The sequence below is a fragment of the Plasmodium yoelii genome (genome assembly GCF_900002385.2).
Source record: "Plasmodium yoelii strain 17X genome assembly, chromosome: 13".
Taxonomy (NCBI): domain Eukaryota; phylum Apicomplexa; class Aconoidasida; order Haemosporida; family Plasmodiidae; genus Plasmodium; species Plasmodium yoelii.
In genome coordinates this window covers 274,211-290,385 of record NC_036185.2, presented here as the reverse complement: position 1 = coordinate 290,385, position 16,175 = coordinate 274,211, and the positions used below count along the sequence as shown (strand labels likewise).

The window sequence follows — 16,175 nt, the reverse complement described above, 5'->3', positions numbered from 1 at the left end:
CAGTTTGATAACCAAACAGTATAATAATATTATATATCATAGTATAAATTATAATTAGATTCATTTGGAACAATTGTCTACATTATAACATACCTTTAGGTTAATGCGTATATTTTTATTGTTAATTAAACATATTACCAATATATAATAGGTATTCATAAATTATAGATTCATAAATATCGGTTGAGAATCGACAATACAACGTTATCTATAAAAGGCATTTTATGCATCTAACATTTTTAATAACAAAATAAAAATCGCACTATATATACAATATTTTATTAATTTTTAATCGTGTACTATTCCTTTTTTGCGATTCCTTTGTATTTGTATTAAAATTAATTAGTAATAATAAAAGTTATTTTACACGCTTTAATTTATTTGCTATAAAGATACAATAATAGATTAATCATTATTAATTTATAAATTTTATAATTTTGAGGCATGAATAAATTATATTTTAAAATGGTTAAAAAATAAAATATAAGTATATTAATAAAATTTAATATTATAGTTTGTTTTGATAACTATAAATAATATGATAGATTGAATAACGTTATTGTTCTAATATATAATATTGTATAAATGACTAAAACTGAAATATGTTAAATTTGTGAAATATATACAATTATATATTAATGCAAAGTATAATGGTATGTAATAATTAATTTAATTTGAACTAATAATATATTTATTAGGTTATTACATATATACAAATTCACAAATATATTGTTATTGCTAAATAATATATGTACTAAAATAATTTAAAAACTATGAAACGAGGAAATATCATACACCGATTTAAAGTATTTTTATTAAGCATATTAATTATTTCGTTGTACTATACAGTGATATAGCAGTAACAATAATAATAGTAATAACAATAGATAAAGTATTAAATACGAAAAAAAATATTATCTTTATTTGATTCAAATACGTTGATATATATTATTAAAGATATGATCAGATTAAAATTGTACGTATAAAAGATCATATGAAATATTATAGCATTTATTTAAGTATGCTTAATGCGATAACATTAGATTAACTGTACCAAGCAAAATAATATTAATAATTTTGTAGTCTTCTTAAAAATATTGGTTTTCATCATAGAACAAATATAGTTTATTATAAAAAATGTAGCATAATATTATTTATTAAAATCTAAAAGCAAACTATATATTTAGAAATGTAACAATTCTAAGCCATTTTTAATGTATACATTAATTTAAAGGTTTAATGGTAGAAAATATAAGGTATAATTAAACTATGCAAAGTAGGTAAATTTTATATAACTACATCCTTGTCTTAAAAAAGTATAATTCCCTTATCTCTCCTATCTAAAATGTGAATATACCAATATAATTACCATAGTTTTCTATTATACTTTAAATTTGCATCAATACTTATTTATATTTTAATATTTACTAAGTATTATTTTAAAAACAATATACATTTAAAGACTTATTTAAGCTTATAAATACGGGGTCAGTGCTAATTGTCGTTTTAAACCGTGGGGAATATGTGCAAAATATATTATAAAATTATCTAATAAGATATATTTATAAATTGAATTATATAGGAATAAAAATAAAGTTATTGATTCATTAAAATAAATTATTAATTATCTACATTAAATAAAAATAATATTAAAATTATGTATATTCAATCAAAAAAAGGAACAATGCAACATATTTTGTAAATGTTATAATTTAAAAAAAAACTATATTATATATTATAAGAAAAACTATATAAAAATTTAATATATTTTAAAAAATAACTATTTATATTCTTTTAAGGAATATAGTAATAATAGGATTTTGTATTTTTTAGATTTATAAAGTATTTAAGTTTTAGAATTGAAATCATTAAAACAGAAGATATAAATATATTCCTTTCCTATGTTCAAACATACTTTAAATTCATTATAAAAGTATATTAATTTTTACAATAACTTATGCAAAATTGTATTATTTATACATATGATAATACATGTATTAAACACCCCCCAAAATAAGGCAATTGATCTAACTAACATAAACAAAAATATAATATTCTTTTAGTAATAATATTATATTATTATTCCATATTAATTTTAAATTGAAATTAATAATAATAAAAATATTTTTATCTACAGATAATTGCTGTATATAGGGTTAAATAATTGCATTACCTATTTTAGTATATATATAATATGATACCCCTTAATCTAGAAATTATAAATTATATTCCATCATAATGGATGATGATCTAGTATATACACTTTTTGATATTATATTTCCTATAAACTTAAGTTTCATTTTAATAGCATTTTCATAATACATATTTTTATAAATTTTTTTTAAATGTTTTTTTAGTGTGGAAAATTTGGTTCTTTGATGCAGTATTTACCTGATAACTCGGATAAGCCTACAATACTCGATTTTTATGGAAATAAGAATTTCAAAAATTACTGCCCTAATGCAAATTGCAATACTGAACTCGAAAAAATTACGATTGGATTTTTGTGGTTACTTGAACAATATGTTACTATATACCGAGATAAAGGTTATGGAGATAATACTAATCCATTTTTTCTATATATGATTTCATGGTTTAGTTACAAATTAAAGCAAAACTCCGAAAATGATTCCACCACAATAAACGATTTTTATAATAAACATGTAATTAATAGTGGCAAATATAATAATTTTACAAGTGCTGCCTATACATATACAGATCTTGAGGAAATCTTAAAAAAAAAAAATGATTTGTTGAATATTAATATTAAAAATTTGTCTAAATTTTATGATGCATTTAAATTATTATGTAGTATGTATGGTGATATTGTAACGAGTAAAAATAGCGAAACATTGTCAGATAATGCGAATAAATTTGTTAAAAAATATCAAGAACTTAAAAGAGATTCTAATCATACTGATGACAGTTCATATAATCAAATATTGTCTACTTTATCAACTGATTATGATAAATTAAAAACTAAATGTAACAGTATTACACTTCCAGATATAACAACACATATTTCTGCACTAACATCTGAAGATACATCATCAAGTTCGTCGATAGGAAACAGATTATTTGCAGTTTTATCGATATTTGGTGCAATAGCATTTTTTTTAGGAATTTCTTATAAGGTAATAATAAGGAACTAATAAATATAATATTTAAATAATATTTTCATTATATATATGTAAACGTTAACAAAAAAAACGTATGTTTCTTAACATTTTATATTAGTATTCGTTATTTGGATTTCGGAAACGAGCTAAAAAACAATATTTAAGAGAAAAAATAAAAAATATAAAGAAGAGAATGAATCGTTAATATGTGATTCAAAGAGAGTGCCTATTTCAGGAATAGTAATAATGATTAATATATTTTAAGAAGCTGTCTATTGAGGAGTAATTTTTATATAGTTTTATGTTATGGGGTAGGCTAAGTATTATATATTTAATTTTTTATAATTTGAACACTAATTAAATATATGTTTCATTCCGTATGTTTAATCGCAAGATGAAATAAAAAGTCCAAATATGCAACCAAAAGGGATACTGCAATTAATATGAAAAAAGCCACATAACAGTTTTTCCATAAAGTATAATATATACAATTGCGTATTAATATAGATTTAAATGATTAAAATAAAATATTTATATTGCAAATATTAATATAGATATTGATTATATATGAATTCATATTATGTTATGTCATAATTTCCTATTATATAAGCCTTGTTAATCAGGGGCTATATTAAATTATGCATATCATAATATACAATGTATTCCTTTGTTTGGTGAACACATTTATTTAGTAAAACTTATTATTTGTGTCATTATTTTTATTTAAATTGTATTTTAACAACCGAACTGTAATAATAGATATTCATAAAATATCGATCGAGAATCGATAATACAACGTTATCTATAAAAAGCATTTTATGCATCTAACATTTTTAATAATCAATAAAAATATGGATATTAATAAAAAATTAAATTATAGATATATGCATACTATCCTTTTAATTTCTGATTATATATAGTTTTATTTTATGCTAAAGTTTTAAATTCAAATAATAGAAATAGTTATGTATATTTTAATTTATTTACCATAAAGGTATAATATTAGATTAATCACTATTAATTTTTAAGCTTTATATTTTTGAGGTATAAATAAATTATATTTTAAAATTGTTAAAAAATAAAAAGTATATTAATAAAATTTCATATCATAGCTTGTTATAATACTTATAACAACTTGATATATAAAATTAACGTTATTATTATATGCAAAATAGTAAAATATTATAGTAATAACTAATATTGAAATGTTGTTTTATTGTGAGCCTTCATATAATTAAATATTAATTTTGTCGAAAAGACATAATAATACATTATATATTTGTTAATGATCCAATTGGGGATTTGTAGTTTTATATTCTAAAAAACTGGATAAATAAAGAAAATGTTAAAGACTCAATTCATGTTAAATTTCTTTTTATTATTCCATATTAATGCGTATTATATTATCATTATTTTACCATAGAACTAATAAAATATAGAATTTTTAACAAGTTATTTGAATGCGTATACATTGATAACTATAACAATAAAATATATAAGATAAAAATGAACAATATAGAAAAATTAGCGAATATTTATATAAATTTATATATTAAAAGAGTAAATATATCTTATCTCTCTCCTATCAAAGGGAAATATACCAATATAATTACGCATAGTTTTCTATTATACTTTAAAATTTGTATCATAGTTATTTATGCGTTAACATTTAATATATATTAATTATTATTTTAAAAACTATTTACATCCAAAGCCTTATTTATGATTATAAATAACATAATAAGTGTAAGCTCAGTGTTAATTGTTATTTTAATAGAGGGGAATGCACGTAAAATATATTATAAAATTACCCAATAAGGAATACTTATAAATTATAATATGTAGGAATAAAAATAAAGTTATTGAGCACATTAAAATGAATTTTGAATTTATATACGTTCATTAAAAACAATATAAATTTATATAATTGCATAGAAAGGAAACAATGCAACTTAATTTGAAAATACTATAATTTTAATAAAACATGGTATATAGTATTAGAAACAAGTGTATAATTATTTAATATGTTTTAAGAAATGACTATTTATATACTTTTAAGGATTATAGTAATAATATAATTTTTTATTTTTTAGATTTATACAGTATTTAAGTTTTAGTAAGTTGTTTTTATTCTATATTAAAGCATATCTATAAGTATATATTTTTTAAATTCATTATAAAATTCCTTAATATTTTATAATAAAATTATGTAGAATGTTATTAGTAATAATTATTTTATGAATAAATTGCATTATATATACAATGATAAAAAATGTATTAAACACCCCCAAAATAAGGCAATTGATCTAACTACCATAAAATTATATATTGTTCCATATTAACTTTAAATTGAAATTAATAACAATAAAAATATTTTTATCTCAGATAATTGCTGTATATAGGGTTAAATAATTGTATTACCTATTTTAGTATATATGATACCCCCTTAACCCAGGGATTATAAATTATATTCCATCATAATGGATGATAGTCTAGTATGTATACTTTTTGATATTATATTTCCTATAAACTTCATTAAGTTTTATTTTAATAACATTTTCATAATACGTATTTTTATAAATTTTTTTTAAATGTTTTTTTAGTGTGGACAAATTGATTTTTTGGGGAAATATTTACCTGATAATTCGGATAAGACTACAATACTCGATTTTTATGGAAATGATAGTTTCAAAAATTACTGCCCTAGTGCAAACTGCGATAGTGAACTCGAAAAAATTACGATTGGATTTTTATGGTTACTTGAGAAATATTGTTCTATATCTAAAAGTAAAAATTGTAATGAAAATAATAATAATCCATTTTTTCTATATATGATTTCATGGTTAAGTTACAAATTAAATAAAAATTCAAAACACAATTTCACCAAAATAAGCGATTTTTATAATAAACATGTAAATGATAACAATTTTATAAATGATGCCAGTAAATTTAAAAATCTTAAGGAAACTATCAATAAAAAAAAGGATTTTTTGGATATTAATATTGACGATATGTCTAAATTTTATGATGCATTCAAATTTTTATGTAGTATGTATGGTAATCTTGCAATGGGTAAATATGACGAATTGTCAAATAATGCTATTCATTTTCTCAACAAATATACAGATCTCAACGATTATTATAATGTTAAAGGTACCACACATAGTCAAATATTGTCTGCTTTATTAACTGATTATAATAAATTAAAAACTGATTATGCTAAAAAAAATACTAATCCTAAAGAATTACCAATTCTTCCAACAGGAATAGCAACAAAATCATTTTTACGAAATTCGTCTATACAAATTTCAGTGATCCCAATGACATTTATTTTTTGTGCATTACTTATATATTTAGGAATTGTATATAAGGTAAATAACAATCCAAATAAAAATATAATATTTAAAATATATATCATCACTACAAAACCAACATTTATTTTTTACTATTTTTATATTAGCGTTCATCATTTGACTTTCGAAAAAGGCTTCAAAAACTCAATTTAAGAATCAAAAAAATAAAGAGGAAAATAAATCATTAATATGTGATTCGAAGAGCAGTGACTATTTCAGGAATAGTAATAATGATTGATATATTTAAGAAACTGTTTATTTGAAAGTAATTTGTGATCATAATGTTTGTGTTTATAAGAATATTTAAATAATGAATTAATAAAATATAAAGTTATATATGTATATTTATTGTATTTTTGTATGTTTTTGCATAATTTTTATATAGTTTTTGTATTGTGTATCAGAATTGAAATTATGTTTGTCGAATCCATATTCGTGTTCGAGTTAAGTATTATATCTTTATTTATTTTTTTATAATTTGAACACTGATTAAATATATATACCACCCTCGTTTGTTTAATCATTATCTGAAATTCAAAAGTCCAAATATGCAACCAAAAAGGTGGATAAGCTAATATGAAAGAGTTCGTATAACATATTTTATAAGTTATAATACTTATGTCTAATTCGTTTATATATATTAAATGTGGAAATATTATAACTTCGTATTATATATTTTATTACTATTTTTTGTTTATCTATATATAAGAACCCTTATTATCTATATATAAAGTTTGTTAATCAAGGGGTTTATCTTGAATTATGTATGACATAATATATTTATTTGGTGAAACATTTTATTTAGTAAAACTTATTATTTGTATCATATTTATTTTGCTTTAAATCATGTTATCCAACTGAACTGTAATAATATGTATTTATAAAATATCGACCGAGAATCGAAAATACAACGTTATCTATAAAAGGTATTTTATGCATCTAACATTTTAGTAATACATAAAAAATGTACTATAGATATATGTATAATAAATTTATAAATTATAAATATATATAGTAATAATTTTTTTCATTTCAAAACTTTCATTTATGTTAATGTTATAATTTATAATGATATAAATAGTTCTCTATATATTAATTTATTTACTATAAAGGTATAACATTAGATTAACCACTATTAATTTTTAAGCTTTATAGTTTTGTGGTATAAATAAATTATATTTTAAAATAGTTAAAAAATAAAATATAAATATATTAATAAATTTTCAAATCATATTTTGTTCAAATAATTATAAATAATATCATAGATATAATACGTTATTATTATATACCTATACATATAAACTAGTAAAATGTTATACCAATAAATAATACTGAAATATTGTTATATTGTGAAACCTTCATATAATTAAATATTAATATTAATTTTATCGAAAAGACGCATAATAATATATTATAAATGTATCATTTTTGTATATTTATTAAAGATACAATTTGGAATATCTGGTTTTATATTATAAAAAACTGGATAAAGAAAGAAAAGGCGAAATACTCAATTAACGTTAAATATTTTATTATTATTCCATATTATATTATCATTGTTTAATGAATCATCTTTAATCATAAACAACATCGTTTTGTCATAGAATTAATAAAATATAGAATTTTTAATAAATTATTTGAATATATATACATTGATAACTATAGCAGTAGAATATATAAGATGAAATTTACTATGTAGAACATTTAGCGGATATTTATCTAAATTTGTATATTAAAAGAGCAAATATATCTTATCTCTCTCCTATCAAAGGGGAATATACCAATATAATTACGCATAGTTTTCTATTATACTTTAAAATTTGCATCATAGTTATTTATGCATTAACATTTAATATATACTAAGTATTATTTTTAAAACTATTTACATATAAAAACTTATTTAAACTTATAAATACGGATTCAGTGATAATTGTTTTAAAGAACGGAAATTATGCATAAGATAAAATATAAATTTCCCAATAAGGTATACATATAGATTGAAGTATATATGAATAAAAAAAATGTTATTTAATGCGTTAAATTTTTTTTTAATTTCTATATATTAAATAAAAACAATATCAATTTATATAATTTGCATATAAAATGGAACAATGCAACCTATTTTGTAAATGTTATAATTTTATAATAGATTGTGTTATATATTATAAGAAACAAGTATATAAGTATTAAGTCTATCTTATTAAATAATTATTTATATACTTTTAAGGATTATAGTAATAATATAATTTTTTATTTTTTAAATTTATACAGTATTTAAGTTTTAGAATTTAAATCATTAAAACATAAAATATAAATATATTCCTTTTCTATGTTCAAACATACTTCAAATTCATTATAATTGTATATTAATTTTTATAATATAGTTATACAAGATGTTAGTAAGAATGCATTTCTTGTATAAAATGCATCATATATCTATTTAATCAAAAATGTATTAAACAACCCTCTATTTAAGGTAATTATCATAAACTGAAATAGAGCGTTTTTTTTAATAATATTATTATATTATTCTATATTAATTTAATTATTGAAAATCTTATAATATATTTAACTACAGACAGTTGTTATATATAGGGTTAAAGTATTTCATCACATATTTGATGCAGTGCATATAAAACAGCATGATTCTACTCAATTTACAAATCAAAAATAAAATATCATCACAATGGATAAGGACGTGGTATATGCATTTTTTAATAATAATAATTTCCTTTACATTTCTTGATATTGTATTATATATAAATATCATTAAATTTTATTTTATAAGAGTTTCATTAACGTATACTTTTATTAATTGTTTAAAATTTTTTTTTTAGTGTAATAACTTCATTTATGTAATGAAGAATTTAGAATATGATTCGGATAATAAAAGTTATCAATTTAAAGAAGATACACATTTCAAAAAGTATTGTACTGGTGATATTTGTAATAATGATCTCGACAAAATTAATGCTGGATGTTTATATTTGTTTGATACATTTTTTAAGGATGTTTATGCATTTGAGAAGGCTGCAAAAAGTAACATAAATACTGTTGAATACATTTTGATATGGTTAATTTATATGTTAAACCTTATCAAAACTGAAGAAAACAACAGTATAGACATTTTTTATAATACATACATAAAGGGTGGTGGTAAGTATACTAATAATGTAAAATATATTAGTGGTTATAATGATTATAAGGATCTTATAGATAGAAGTTATAATTTGTTAAGTATGGATATGAGCATTATACCTAAATTATATGATGCATTTAATACATTATGTGAAATTTATAATGAGCTTGATACAAACAACTCAAATTGCGCGAAATGTTCGGAAAAAGCTCATCAATTTGTTGAAAAATATAAAGAATTTAACATAGATTATAACAATGCTGAAGATAACCCCCATTTTCGTATATTTATTACTTTATTAATTGATTATGATAATTTAAGAATTAAATGTAGAAATTTCCCATCCATTCCAGGGACGCCAACCCCAAATTATGAAGATATTTCTGGAGTTACATCAAGTTCGTCGATAGCAAGCAAATTAATTCCAATTTTATCGATATTAGTTGCAATAGCAATTTTTTTAGGAATTTCTTATAAGGTAAATAATAAGGAATTAAAAAAAATTCATTATATATATGTAAACGTTAACAAAAAAACGTATGTTTCTTAACATTTTATATTAGTATTCGTTATTTGGATTTCGGAAAAGAGCTCAAAAACAATATTTAAGAGAAAAAATAAAAAATATAAAGAAGAGAATGAATCGTTAATATATGATTCAAAGAGAGTGACTACTTCAAGAATAGTAATAATGATTTATATATGTTAACAAACTGTCTATTTCGAAGTAATTTTTGGTCACAATTTTTGCATAATTTTTATATAGTTTCTGTGTTGTGGGTCAGGGTTGTGTTTGTGAGACTCACATTCGGGTTAGGGTTAAGTGTTATACTGCATTTAATTTTTTATAATTTTGTATTTTACTGTTAATTTTGAGTTAATGGTTTATGGGGCAATTTATCGAATCTTGGAATCGATATAGAAAGATGATTCCAAAGTGTTGATTTGGCCCTAGAAGAAAACGTTGATTTAAATAATCACAATGTTTAATATGAGAAACTGGGGGAGAAGAATGGGAATTGCATGAAAATGAATTATGATTTCAACCAAAAAGATATTTAAAATGACTTCAACCCTCAGTACCCCCTGAACCAAATGATAAATGAAGTGACAAATGAAGAATGTGATGAAGGAATGTTTTTGAATGGAATAGAAGTACAAAGTACTATTTGGAGGAAATTTATTTAAAGGAGAGAAGTTACATTAAAGGTATATTTATTTTAATACACATTATTTTATGAATTAATATAATATTTTAAAAATATTTTTCCACTGGAAAATATTATATATTTTGATGATTTTTACGTTAGTGCTTATGTTAGTATTTATGAGTTTGAAAAAATGAAAGTAAAGAAAAAATAAGAAAAATGTTATAAATTGAAGAAATGGTAAAGTCGTAAATTGAGTTGATGAGAAAATGGAATTATTAAATATATACAAACTTATGCAAGCCGACCCTGCACCATTTATTAATTTATTTTTTTTTGTTTATAAAAGAAAAATCAATTATTTATATGATAAATTTAATTAACTTATATTTGAATTCGAATTTAAAAAATGTATAAATTTAAATAGTACTAAATAAACAGGATTTTATTTATTAATATAAATAATTAGGGCTTTAATGTGTGGGAGCCATTAATAAGGGTCATTTACTCTATTTTTATGAAAAAATATATAATACATTTTTTATATGAAGAAATGTTCTATGATAAATAATGTGCTATATTTATGTTTTATTTAAACAGTATTTATAAAAATAAAGACAATATAATGTTTAAATATTAAAGGTACTATAATACGTGTTTAATGAATACGACAAAATAAAGTGTTTGTTATTAAGTGTATTTCATTTTCTGGTTTATATAATAATAAATTGATAATTTGTTACAAATTTTTGATTTTACATGTATTTTTCGTTGTAATTTATAAGAGATATAGTTGAAAATATGAATATTTTATATTATTTTAATATAAATAATATATTTGATATTGTATATTCTGAGAATATTTTTAAATGAAATTATTACATGCTAATATATAAAAAAAAATATTTTTACACAAAATCGGTAAATAAAGTGGAGAATAGCATTAAGTAATATTTAAAAGTGGAGAAATATTATAATAAAATATAATAAATTATAAACCATTTAAATGTAAATAGCAACGATGCTTATTAATTATTTTCCATATGGTTCCATATATTGATTTACAATATATATGTATCTAGCATTTTATTATTTTAATTGACATTTATTAATTTGTTCGTATGTAAACAATAATAGGAAAATATAAGTTTATAAAATATTAGAACCGTGTCATTAAATATATCAATATATTATAAATTATATTAAAGCCTATTTGCGTAACAATTTTCCAAAAAATATATTTTAGTGGAAATTATTATATACATATATATTTTTTATAATTAAAATATTAAAAATGGTGTATTTTTTAGAGAAAAATCATTATTTATTTGAAAAAAATATAATATTTATATCCATAAATACTTTTAATGAATATAACGAAAATTATTACAACATTACATTAATTAATCCTATAGAAAGTGCAAAAAGTTAATAAATAAAATAGGTTCTGTTTTTTTTAGATATATTCATTTATTCATAAATTTTAGAACACAAAACTAATAAATATTACTATTTTTGGAATAAATATCAATTTATCAACATTATTTCAAATTACACATATTATTTCATTTATTTAATAAATAAAGTTAAAAATGAGAGTCAGTATTTTAAAATTTGTTTTTTTTTCAATTATTATTTATTCTTTTGAATATGCCAAAAATGTAAGTTACATATAATTTCTTTTATTATTAATATTATTTCATTATAGTTTTTGTATATATTTATTTTACATTACCCTTATGTTATTGTTTAATGTATTACTAAAACACTTAATTTAAAGAAACAATTAAAATTAATTACACACATGTTAATAAATATTTCATTTCTTTGCAGGAATTATACTTTGTAAACGAGAGAGACACATGCCTTGAAAGGAATATAACAAATTTTAGAAATAATAGGATATTAGCAGATGTAAACAATCAATTCAATATAAATGATTTTCATCAATCAACTTTGAGACGTGTAAGTCAATTTAATGACTACAATGATGATGATGATGACGAAGAAATGATATTTCTTCGAAATATTATAGATTCACAAATAAAGAAGCATAAAGAAAATAATACATTACCCAATTTAAATAATGTAGATAAGAAAACTAAAAAGTTAATTAATGGACTTCTAACAGAAATAGAAGAAGTAAAAAAAGAGCTTGATAATAAAAGGAATAGTGAAATGGCAATACAACCGATACAAGACAAAAGAATAACAAAAAAAGATGAAAATAATTATGTATCAGAACATGAAAATTTTAAACAATTGGAAAATTATGAAAATAATTATGTATCAGAACATGAAAATTTTAAACAATTGGAAAATTATGAAAATAATTCTGTATCAGAACATGAAAATTTTAGACAATTGGAAAATTTTGAAAAAAATATGGAGAATAAAGATTATAAATTTTATGGTAAATTTGTTAAAGTTATATCAAATAATTATAAGAAATTAAAAGTTAATAAAAATATAAAAAAAAATGACGAAAAAACACTTAAGAGGTTGATGATGGCGGCTGGTGCAATTTTGTTTGTGGCAATAGCATCAGGAACAGTCCAATTCCTATTACTACTTGTACCGTTTGGATTTTTAATATCTAAAAAGTGGTGGAAAATCGTGAAAAATAGATTTAACGAATGAAAAATATAAATATAATCCCTCTTTATTATTGTGTTTTATTATACTTGCTTAATTGATTAAAAATAATATATTTAATATTTTATGGCATAAAAGTTACACTTTTTTATGTTCTATAGAATAATGAAATTTGATTTAATTGTTTGTTTGATTATTATATATTTTTTAATTTAATATATAATCACGTTATGTAATTAATTTATCTTTGTTTATCGTTTGTCAAAAACTCATTTGTCCTTATTTCCATGCATATATATTTGTATTAATGAATTTTGAACGTACTAATTTAAACGCACTTATTAATAAAATTATAAACAATGCTGAGGTTTAGAGTTGCATTTTGGGAAATTCACATTTTGGGTTAGGGTTTTGTACTGTGGGTTATAATTTTGTTCTATGGAATCGATGTTTTGGGTTAGGGTTATATTCTTATCATTTTTTTATAATTTGATAATATTTATTGGTCTGTAAAAGCTGATCAAATATATTTACCATTTCCGTACCTTTAATTTAGAGCTGAAGTCTAAATATGCAACCAAAAATGGGGTTTGTCATTAATATGAAAGGGATACATAACGTATTTTCATATGTTATAATATATACAATTTCGTGCTAATATAGATTTAATATGATTAAAATAAAATGTATATATTGCATGTATTAATATAGACATTGGCTATATATGAAGTCGTATTATGCAATATCATAATTGTCTATTATATAAAGCTTGTTAATCAGAGACTATATTGAATCATGAATAACACAATATATTTCTTTATTTGATGAAACATTTTATTTACTAAAACTTATTATTTGTATGATATTTATTTTAATCTAAATTGGATTTTGATAACCGAACTGTATAATATTATTATATATAAGGGTATACATTATAATAAAATTCATTTTGAATATTCATCTACATTACAATATATATTCATATTAATATGTGTGCTTTTAAGATTAATTCAGCACACTACTAATATATAATAGATGGTCATAAAATATAGGTTCATAGATATCGATCGAGAATCGACAATGTAACATTATCTATAAAATATGATTATGTTTCTAACATCTTTAGTAATACATAAAAAATTGAACTATATATATAATATTTTTTGAAGTTTTAATTGTAGTGCTATTCTCTTGTTGTATTTCCTTTATATTTGTATTAAAACTAATTAGTATTAATACAAATTGCTTTATATGCCATAATTTATATATCATAAGATATAATAATAGATAAATCACTATTAATTTGTAAATTTTATATTTTTAGGCATAAATAAATTATATTTAAAATAGTTAAAAAAATAAAACATAAGTATATTAATAAAATTTAATATTATAGTTTGTTCTAATAGTATGTTATAATAATTTTTCTAATAATTATAAATAATATGATATATAGAATAGCGTTATTGTTCTAATATATATATAATATTGTATAAATGACTAAAACTGAAATATGTTAAATTTGGAAATATATACAATTATGTATTAATGCAAAATATACAGAAAAAGTATGTAATAATTAATTTGAACCAATAATATTTTTATTAGGTTATTGTATATATACAAATTCACAAATATATTGCTATTTCGAAATAATATATGCTCTAAAATGTTATACTTTAAACAACGAATCACGGACATATTATACATTGATTTAAAGTATTTTTATTATGCCCATTAATTATTCCGTTGTACTATACATTGATATAACAGTAACAATAATAATAGTAATAACAATAGATAAACGTATTAAATACGAACAAATATATTATGTTAATTTGATACATTACATAGGTATAAATCCATTATACATATTTTTAAACATTTGATAATATTATAATATACGTATAAAAAATAATATGAAATATTATAACATTTATTTAATCATGTTCTAATGCGATAATATTAGAATTAACACTACCAAGCAAAATAATATTAATAATTCTAGAGTTTACTTAAAGATATAGTTTTTCATTATGAGTCTGAGTTAATTATTATAAAATATTTAGTATAATATTATTTGTTAAAATTTTAAAGCAAAGTATATATTTAGAAAAGTAATAATTCTAAGTTATTTTTAATGTATACATGGATTGAAATATTTAATGGTAGAAAACATAAAACATAATTAAACTATGTAGAATAAGTAAATATTATCTGGCTATATTCTTGTCTTAAAAAAGGATACTTCCCTTATCTCTCCTATCTAAAATGTAAATATACCAACCTAATTACACATAGTTTTTTATTATACTTTAAAATTTGCATCAATAGCTATTTATATGTTATATATTTAATATTTACTAATTATTATTTTAAAACTATTTACATTAAAGAATTATTTAATCTTATAAATACGGAGTCAGTGCTAATTGTCGTTTTAAACCGTGGAAAAGATGTGCAAAATATATTCTATAATTACATAATACGGAATATTTATAAATTAAATTATATAGGAATAAAAATAATGCTATTTATTTATTTATTAAAATGGATTATGAATTTATCCATATTAAATAAAAATAATATTAAAATCGTGTATATGCAATTAAAAAAAAGAACAATGCAACTTATTTTGTAAATATTATAATTTTAGAAAAAACTACATTATATATTATAAGAAACAAGTATATAAATAATTATTTAATAAAATTAATTAAATATTTATATAATTTTAAGTATTATAGTAATAATATAATTTGTAATTTTTTAAATTTATACAGTATTTAATTTTTAGAAGGGCAATCATTAAAACAAAAGA

The 16,175-nt window shown here is 19.9% G+C and overlaps 4 protein-coding genes across 4 annotated transcripts; all 4 read left to right on the top strand.

Annotated features, from left to right (window-relative positions):
• Positions 1–2,238: 2,238 nt before the first annotated feature.
• PY17X_1301600 (PIR protein) lies at positions 2,239–3,324 on the top strand (the record flags this gene model as incomplete). Its single annotated transcript, XM_022956965.1, has 3 exons — positions 2,239–2,253; positions 2,358–3,134; positions 3,238–3,324. The coding sequence occupies 3 exons, from the start codon at positions 2,239–2,241 to the stop codon at positions 3,322–3,324; spliced, it is 879 nt and encodes a 292-aa protein (XP_022813460.1).
• A 2,275-nt stretch (positions 3,325–5,599) lies between these two features.
• On the top strand, positions 5,600–6,660 carry PY17X_1301500 (PIR protein; the record flags this gene model as incomplete). Its single annotated transcript, XM_022956964.1, has 3 exons — positions 5,600–5,614; positions 5,723–6,490; positions 6,580–6,660. 3 exons carry the CDS (start codon positions 5,600–5,602, stop codon positions 6,658–6,660), a joined length of 864 nt encoding a protein of 287 aa, XP_022813459.1.
• A 2,498-nt stretch (positions 6,661–9,158) lies between these two features.
• On the top strand, positions 9,159–10,261 carry PY17X_1301400 (PIR protein; the record flags this gene model as incomplete). The annotated part of the gene is made up of 3 exons (XM_022956963.1): positions 9,159–9,173; positions 9,310–10,089; positions 10,175–10,261. The coding sequence occupies 3 exons, from the start codon at positions 9,159–9,161 to the stop codon at positions 10,259–10,261; spliced, it is 882 nt and encodes a 293-aa protein (XP_022813458.1).
• Positions 10,262–12,351: 2,090 nt separating this feature from the next.
• Positions 12,352–13,399, top strand: PY17X_1301300 (fam-b protein; the record flags this gene model as incomplete). Its single annotated transcript, XM_022956962.1, has 2 exons — positions 12,352–12,420; positions 12,593–13,399. The coding sequence occupies 2 exons, from the start codon at positions 12,352–12,354 to the stop codon at positions 13,397–13,399; spliced, it is 876 nt and encodes a 291-aa protein (XP_022813457.1).
• Between the last annotated feature and the right edge of the window lie 2,776 nt (positions 13,400–16,175).